The sequence below is a fragment of the Triticum aestivum genome, chromosome 7D (assembly GCF_018294505.1).
Source record: "Triticum aestivum cultivar Chinese Spring chromosome 7D, IWGSC CS RefSeq v2.1, whole genome shotgun sequence".
NCBI classification, from domain to species: Eukaryota; Viridiplantae; Streptophyta; class Magnoliopsida; order Poales; family Poaceae; genus Triticum; species Triticum aestivum.
The window spans coordinates 5,011,736-5,020,514 of record NC_057814.1 but is presented as its reverse complement, the minus strand read 5'-3'; the positions used below and the strand labels follow the sequence as shown (position 1 = coordinate 5,020,514).

At 52.9% G+C, this 8,779-nt stretch overlaps 1 protein-coding gene across 1 annotated transcript; it reads left to right on the top strand.

Annotated features, from left to right (window-relative positions):
- Window positions 1-1,569: 1,569 nt before the first annotated feature.
- On the top strand, window positions 1,570-8,771 carry LOC123164539 (sucrose:sucrose 1-fructosyltransferase). The gene is made up of 4 exons (XM_044582056.1): window positions 1,570-1,934; window positions 2,089-2,097; window positions 3,399-4,252; window positions 7,927-8,771. Exons 1-4 carry the CDS (start codon window positions 1,571-1,573, stop codon window positions 8,629-8,631), a joined length of 1,932 nt encoding a protein of 643 aa, XP_044437991.1. The 5' UTR covers window position 1,570; the 3' UTR covers window positions 8,632-8,771.
- Window positions 8,772-8,779: the final 8 nt, after the last annotated feature.

The following is an 8,779-nucleotide window of genomic DNA, read 5'->3' as shown; positions in this document are numbered from 1 at the left end:
CTTATAGGTAAAACTGTGTCTATCATAGCTTGCCACAGAACTAGTTAAGCTCGCTAAGCTTTTAACAATTTAAAAGTTATATTTTTTTAAATAAATAGTGGAACATCTCTCTATTGTAATAAGATGATCCAATGGAGGGATTCTGAAAATATGCATTTATGTGTCCTCGGAAAAAAAAGCATTTCAGTTCACATCTACATAAATATATAATGAACTACTTTTTTTTTGTCCAGGACACATAAAGTTGTATTTGTTTCAATCGCTCCGTTGGATCATGTTATAAAATGTGTTGTTTCAGTATTTTTTCAGGATTTTTAAAAACGTTTACACCATTCAAAATCTTAACTAATTATGTGGCAAGCTATGATAGAAAATCCTACTCCATGAGCCCTATGTACATGGATGGAGAGAGTAGGGGTAATCCAGCCATGAGCAACCTAAATTGCACCCTCGTTGCTAATGTGCCGAGTAAATTGGGAAGGGAGGGAGTATGACGCCAGATACCTGTAAGCCAAGACAACAACTACCAAGTTGCTCTGATCCCGGTGGTTCTCTCCACTGGCTGCTTCTTGAGCATCACTACTAGCTCATTGCTTTCATCAAATTGGAAACACATATTTTCAAGAAGGCAAAAGTCAAGGTTCTTCGCTTTGCAACGAAATAAACCACATGCTCCACTGCATGTGCAAGTACACAGAAAATACAAAGTTTTAGGTACACACAGGTAAATAGTAACTCCTGTTTCTTACAGAGCACAACCATACAGATGCATTAAATGAAAATCTCTATACGCATACTACACATATGTATATTTTATGTAGATTTTTCAAGGTCTTTTTGACATTTAAAAACGTTGTATTAGTTGTTTTGGAAACCTCATTTCGTTTTTGATCCTTGCGCCCTTCATCCGTTGTAGTTGTACAATGCAAATATAAATGTTCAAATTAATTTAATCCCATGAACAGCTCTGGAGCCAGAGGAGACCAATCCAGTATTCTATTATCTTAGGGAAACATAAACACATGCCACATCATCACAGGCCCACCACAAAATGCACGCAAACTACTTCTCACTGTTAGTTGATCCCCGCCGATTCTATTTATTTCAACATGCCACCGCTAATAATATTTGCTTCCATAAGTTAGAGTTTGGTATACTTTGTTGCTCAAGTACATTCAACTAATATCTCAAGCGGAACACTTAACTTTGGTGAGCATTTCTACTGTTGGACATTTTTTATCGTTGAGTATTTTACTTTTATGCCTAACATTACTTGATATTCACATGCATAATGCACGCGTGGACACCCAGAAATTTTTGTCCCAAGTCCGCGCCGTTGATCAACTTTGTGAATGGCACCAAGACCGCCAATTCTCGGACATCACAGCAAAATCCCGAGCATTGAGGTTAATAGTTTTGGCTATCCTGCGCTCCCTCCTGTTAGCAGATTATTTTCTGACGTATTAAAAGCAGCGGGCTTATTTCTAAACACTGTTAACGTTGTAAAGCTAAAGTGAAAATCCGCCGCCGCAGCCCAGCTCTATAAAAAACGTGCTGGCTCACTCACTTCATGCATCCAGAGTCCACCAATTTTTGTTTCTTGCAGTGCTCGAGCGGCGCCGCGATGGAGTCACACGCCGTTCCTAGCGAGCAGCCCGCGTACAAGCCGCTGCCATCCACCGTCAACGAGGACGCCCATGAGCATCAGAGCGGCGGCATGAGGTGGCGTGCGTGCGCTGCCTTGCTGGCGGCCTCAGCCGTGGTGCTGGTGGTGGTGCTGGTCACCGCCACCACGCCGGGAGGAGGAGCCAGGGTGGACCAGGCGTCGGTCAATGGCGCCGACGAGGATGCCGGCGGGTTCCCGTGGAGCAACGAGATGCTGCAGTGGCAGCGAGCCACGTTCCATTTCCAGCCCGAGAAGAACTTCATGAGCGGTACGTGACTAGTTAATTTCCCCTCCATTCGGACGATTCGTTTTCAGATTCAAATTCCGTTTGTTTCTCTCTGGCGTGGTTTGATCGACAAACTGATGTTGCTGCCTTTGCTTTCTGTTTGCCGGCGGTGGCGGGCTACTCCGGCGACATGCAGATCCCAACGGTACGTTAGTGCACACTGACCAGAACGGAGATTCCATGTGGCATATATGATTGATTGCAGCGGACCGCCGCTGCAGGCCTCCGTCCCCAATGCCGGCCATCCATCGCTAGCAAAATAATCAGCCTGCAGGTCGCCGCCCCATGTTCTCGGCCATCCAGACGCTGCGTGCAGGCTGGCTCCCCCTCCATCCCAACACCGCATGCACTACTCCCAGCGCACTGTCATCCCAACGCTGCCAAAAATCACAGCCTACGCTGCTTGCAGGCCGCCGGCGGCTGCAGGAACTAACTTAATTAGCTAGCTTTTATTTTGGAAAAGAATGCACATGGCATGATGTAAAGAAGAGAGCTCGATGGAGTTGAATATTTACCATGATATGGCCTCGTATTCTAGTGTCTGCATGGTCATTCATGGGACGGGCTGGACAAGGTCGGGGTCATGCGGCCCAAGCGAAGGCTGTCGTCTATATGTCAGCGACCAGTTTCAGATCCCGGAGGCTTGATGAGAAGACCAAAAATCGAGTAATCTAGCCGCGGACGACAGCCGGCAAGCGAGGAAGAGGGCATGCGGCCGGGGCGGCACACTCGCCTTCGTCGTCTTCGTCAGGTGACCCACTCAAAATCCTGTAGGTTCGAGGGTAACACAAAGGCATGACAACTCGCCGCTGCCGACGGCTAGCTATGACGCGACGAGCGATGGCGACGGTGCGGGCTGGCAATGGCGATGGCAAATGAACGAGTGTGGGATGGAGAATTACTGCCTGAGATTTCAGGGGAAGGTGCCTGCGGGATGGATACATTTGAACTACCCAAAACGCCCTTAATTACTTAATATACTACTGAAAATCTTGTGTAGTATCTGCTCATCTGGGCCGTTGAACAAAAAAAATTAACGGTCCAAATTAATCTGATGTACCGTAAAAGGTCCCATATTATAAGACATATATTTTTTTTTGTCCTAACTCACTTTGTTAAGTTTAACTATGTTTTAAAAAATTCAACAACGCTGCAGTACCAAGTGAGTATATCAGTGGATCCAGCGCGAAATATGATTTTATTGAAACTTATACGCCCTGTATTTTTGTAAGCTAACAAGGTTGAAATTATTTGACCGATACACATATTTTTGGAACCTCACCCAAAGGAATGGAGGAATTTTCTTTCGAAATGAAAGCTGAAACCATGCATTTTTATAGCTACCCAAAGAAACATATGTGAAAAGTGAGTTGGTGATCTAAACATGAGGCCTCAAGAAGGGCAAGGAGGACTGATTTGATTGATCTGATTAAGCACTCATTGCAGGTTTGGTATACTACCGTGGATGGTACCACATGTTCTACCAGTACAACCCGAAGGGTATTGCTTGGGCCTTTGGCATTTTGTGGGGCCATGCCGCGTCCCGAGACATCGTCCACTGGTGCCAACTTCCATTAGCTGTGCTTCCTGACCAGTGGTATGACATCCAAGGTGTCTTGTCAGGCACCATCACTGTGCTTCCTAACGGCACACTCATCATGCTCTACACTGGTGCCACCAATGTATCCACCGTTGAGGTCCAGTGCGTTGCCGTCCCCGACGACCCAAACGATCCCCTCCTCCGCCGCTGGACCAAGCACCCCGCCAACCCCGTCCTCTTCTCGCCACCGTGGATCAGCACCAACGACTTCCGAGACCCCACCTCCGCGTGGTATGATGGCTCTGATCACACATGGCGCACCGTCCTCGGGTCCAAGGATGACCACAATGGTCACCACGCTGGCATCGCCTTCATGTACAAGACTAAGGACTTCCTTAACTATGAGCTCGTCCCGGGTATCTTGCACCGTGTCGAGAACACCGGCGAGTGGGAGTGCATCGACTTCTACCCGGTCGGTGGCGGCAACAACTCATCAGAAGTGTTGTACGTGCTGAAGGCGAGCATGGACGATGAACGACATGACTACTACTCACTGGGGAGGTACGACGCGGCGGCAAACACATGGACCCCAGTGGACCCTGAGGCCGACTTGGGGATCGGGCTAAGGTACGACTGGGGCAAGCTTTATGCATCCAGCTCATTCTATGATCCGGTGAAGCGGCGGCGCATTATGATGGGTTATGTCGGTGAGGTCGACTCCGCGAAGGCCGACGTAGCCAAAGGATGGGCCTCAATCCAGGTATATATCTATCTGTCCATACTACACATCGATAGCCTATGATTGTTTTACGATCTTGCATCGATCATCATTGGTTCATTATGCATGTTTACTGTTTAGATAGATCAACGCATTGCCTCTTGAAAATGCTGGGGTTGTTAAATCAATGCAATTGCAAATTTGCAATCGTTCTTCTCCGGTATGCAACGTACCTGCATGCTTAAAATGTTGAGGCCTGCATGGCTGATTGGTTGCGAAATATGGACCTATATGTAGGCCGCGCGGCACCCGGCGGAAACATGTTAACCACATTTTCAATATATGTCTAGTTTTTTTTTGCATCGAATTGGGTCTGTTAGAAGGGAGAGAGAGGATTGTTGCGGAATATGATGGATGTATTATTCAGCCCCGAGGGCGAGTATATATTGAGTACAAGACTTGGAGGGCAAGACGCCTCTCCTGGAGATAAGGTAGGAGACGGATTACAAATCCTAGACTACCAAATACAAGTATCCCAAATATATCTCTAACATCCCCCCGCAGTCGTAGCGGTAGCGTTGCGAACAACAGGAGCGTCGCGGACGGTCAGACTGGAGAGAATAGCAGCCGACGGACTGACATCCCCCCGCAGTCCTAGCGGGAGCGTCGTGGACGGTGTCGCGTCGCGGACGCGTTGACTGTAGAGGAAGCCGACGAGTTGCTCAAGCAGATGATAGCCCTTTGTGCCGATGTTGATGTAGCCGAGAGCATAGGGTGGTGTAGCCATGGTCGAGGTAGCCGTGCGAAGAACGCCGTGGTCGATGTCGAGTCGGGGTAGCCGGTGTCGAGGGAGTCGCCGTGGAGCCGCAGGCGCAAGGAGGCGCCGAGTTAGTCATGGGCGCAGTGGTGTCGAAGAAGTGATGCGCCAGGAAGGAGAATGGTGTTGACGACGCGTCGCGCCGGGTTTGCCAACCCCGGGGACACATCGTAGACGAAGGCACGCGTCGGTGTTGCCAGCACCGGGCATGCGTAGACGGTCGAAGACGAAGTTGACGAAGCGCCGCACCAGGCTTGCCAGGCTCGGGGACACGTCGTGGACGAAGGCACTCGGCGGTGTTGCCAGCACCGGTCATGCGTAGACTGGGACCTGCACGAGCTGTACGCCATGTCGAAGAGGTCGGAGAGGCCAGCAGAGAAGGACTCGACGACGGTTGCAGCGCCAATCAGCGCGCGGCCTATGTCGCCCGCGGTTGTCGGAGTAGATGAAGCGGTCGGGGTAGATGACGGCGACGCTGGCGACGAGCTGGTGCTGGACGAAGACGAAGTGGGGTGGACGGGCGGCGGCGACAGCTACGGAGGTAGCCGCGGCGGCGGCCAAAGAAGAGCGGCGGCGGCGGCCTGACGGCGGCGGCGGCGGCTAGGTTAGGAGTGCGGCGGCGGTGCTCGAAGTAGGCGAAGAACCCTGACAGCGTGACGAAGACCGGCGCGGACGGTGGCGTTCCCGCGCCAAGGGAGACGGCGCGGTGCATACCACGGGAGGTCGACGCGCGGTGCCGGCAGAGTGGACCGCGGGCCGCGGCGCTACGGCCCAAGTGGCGACGCAGCGGCGACAGGCGGGTCGGGGCGACGGCGGGAAGACCTCGAGGTGGCGGCGGGGACTGCGGGCCGCGACGCTGCGGCCCGAAGGGGCGACGCAACGGCGGTTCGCGAGTCGGTGCCACCGCGGGGATGGCCTCGGGGCGGCGGCGGGGACCGCGTATCGCGACACTACGGCCCGAAGGGGCGACGCAGCGGCGACGCACGAGTCGATGCAGCCGCGAGGAGAACCACGGGGCGGCGGCGCTGCGGCCCGACGGGGCGACGCAGCGGCAGCCCGATGCTCGATCGATGGAGAGGCGCGCTGAACTCGGGGACGATCTTTACGGGACCTGCGGAGGCGCGCGCAACCGACGGGCCAGGTCGGTCGCACGGCGTAGATGAGGTGGATCGCGGCGGCGAGCGGATGATCAAGCCGATCGCGCGCGAGGTCGGGGACGCCGCTCGGTGGAGACGTGGTGGCGGCGGAGTCCGAGATGAAGCTGGCGACGACGGACGGCGTGGGACGTCGTGCGGACGAGCTTGTCAGCACCGGCACCCGGGCTGCCAAAGCAACGCCGGCGCCCGGGCAGCGAGGCTCGAGTGACCAACGGAGCAGCGGCGCCCGAGTTGAGGCAGCCAATGAGCCTGACGCAGCCGTCCCGATGCAGCCGAGGACGAGGCCGGCGAGGTAGACCGCCGGGCCGCCGTGCAGACGCGGCGGAGGCGGATGGCGTGGATCGATTTACGGGCCGACGCGCGAGCAGCGGCTATGATTGGCCGCCGCATGGTGCGAGGCCGCCGGGTGTAGGCGATGCAGGTCTCCCGGTCGGAGGAGGGCGGCGACGGCGGGCGCAGGGCGACGGGCGGGCCGGCGCGCGGACGACGGCCTTGAGGGCTGCCTGTTGCGCGAGGCCGCCGGCTCGGTGAAGTAGCCGGCCAGTCGCGCCGGTGTCGGAGTAGAGGCGCGGGGTGTCGACGGCGGCGGCGGGCGACGCAAACCGATCAAGATTAGATCGGAAAACCAAAAAGAAAAACGCCGATCAAAACGACCGGCGAGAGAGCGAAAAAATCCGGATCAAAGGATCGGGAAAAAAGACTCTCTAGGGCAGCCGGCCAACACGGCCGGCGGACGAACCCTATGTACGGGCGGCACGGCCCCCGGCGGCGGTCATGGAGGCCGACCGCCCCGGGGGCAGCGCGCGGGTGCGGAAGCGGTGGCGGCTAGGGTTTAGGATCGACTTGCGATAGATACCATGTTAGAAGGGAGAGTGAGGATTGTTGCGGAATATGATGGATGTATTATTGAGCCTCGAGGGCGAGTATATATTGAGTACAAGACTTGGAGGGCAAGACGCCTCTCCTGGAGATAAGGTAGGAGACGGATTACAAATCCTAGACTACCAAATACAAGTATCCCAAATATATCTCTAACAGGGTCTTTATTCAAAGAAATAACATCCGGTTACAATCTGTCCATAGGCTGCTGATGAGAAAATCTGGGCTTTGATCAAGCCAACTGTCTATACTCTCCAGCGTACAAGCACGCCGAGCACATTGGTGGGCTGGAAAATTAAGGTCCCTACTAACATGAATAAAAACTAGGCACTATAGTCTCCAATTCTTGTAAGATAGGCGCCACAATCAAACATGAATTGTGGCGCGAGTTCCAGAGGGTGATGAGATCCAAGCAGTCAACCTTCATGATCACATATGAAAACCCACGTAGTTGGGCGAAGGTCTCGAAGGGCCAGCAACTCGACCATGAATGGGTCCGAGACTCCCCTTACACCATGCTCCCAAGAATGCAAGCATCATTGTACTAGTATTCTTTTCCAACCACTGTCATGCAAAGAAAAAACCTTTTCCAACTAATAATATACTAGTTGTTTTTTAATTTACCCTCATAGTAGGTGCAAGAAGCTTAAATATTATTTACTTAATGATCGACAGGCCATCCGCTTGAATTTCTGGAGCAATTTTTGAAGTTCTTTATGTGAAGCCTTTGGTACCATTTTTTGTTCGTGTGGTGATTTCACCAGTAGAAAATCAGTTTTGTTCATTTTTTTAGTTCTTGATTGATGTCAGTGTGCACTCATGAGCTTAACTAACTAACTAACTAACTAACTACGTGCGTGCAGTCAGTTCCAAGGACGGTGGCTCTGGACGAGAAAACCAGGACAAACCTCCTCTTATGGCCTGTGGAGGAGATCGAGACCCTTCGCCTCAATGCCACCGAACTCAGCGACATCACCATTGAAACTGGCTTTGTCTTCTATGTCCCGCTCAGCCAAGCTGATCAACTCGACATCGAGGCCTCCTTCCGCCTCGACGCTTCTGCTATCGCTGCCCTCAATGAGGCCGACATCGGCTACAACTGCAGCAACAGCGGTGGTGCTGCCTCCCGCGGTGCGCTTGGCCCCTTTGGCCTCATCGTCCTTGCATCCAGCGACTGTTGTGGTGAGCAGACGGCAGTGTACTTCTATGTGTCCAGGGGCCTCGACGGGGCCCTTCAGACCAATTTTTGCCAAGACGAGTCACGTTCTTCACGAGCCAGGGACGTGACGAAGCGGGTGGTGGGAAGCACGGTACCAGTTCTAGATGGTGAGGCTTTGTCGATGAGGGTGCTTGTGGACCACTCCATTGTGCAGAGCTTTGCGATGGGCGGGAGGTGCACAATGACATCACGGGTGTATCCGACGGAGGCGATCTATGAGGCGGCAGGGGTGTACCTGTTCAATAATGGCACCAACAGTAGTGTGGTGGCGGAAAGACTTGTCGTGCACGAGATGGACTCCGCACCCAACAAGATCATCACGGATGATAAATATTTGCATTTTGAATGAAGATCTTGTGTGCCAACAGTGACCACCAAAGTGTTAGATCAAAGAATCCCAACAGGGAAGGATAAGACATATCCAAATAATTTTACACGCCCTCGTCGGGGCTGAAACATGTACCATTGGACTATTTTGTTTTCCATTCATGACACAG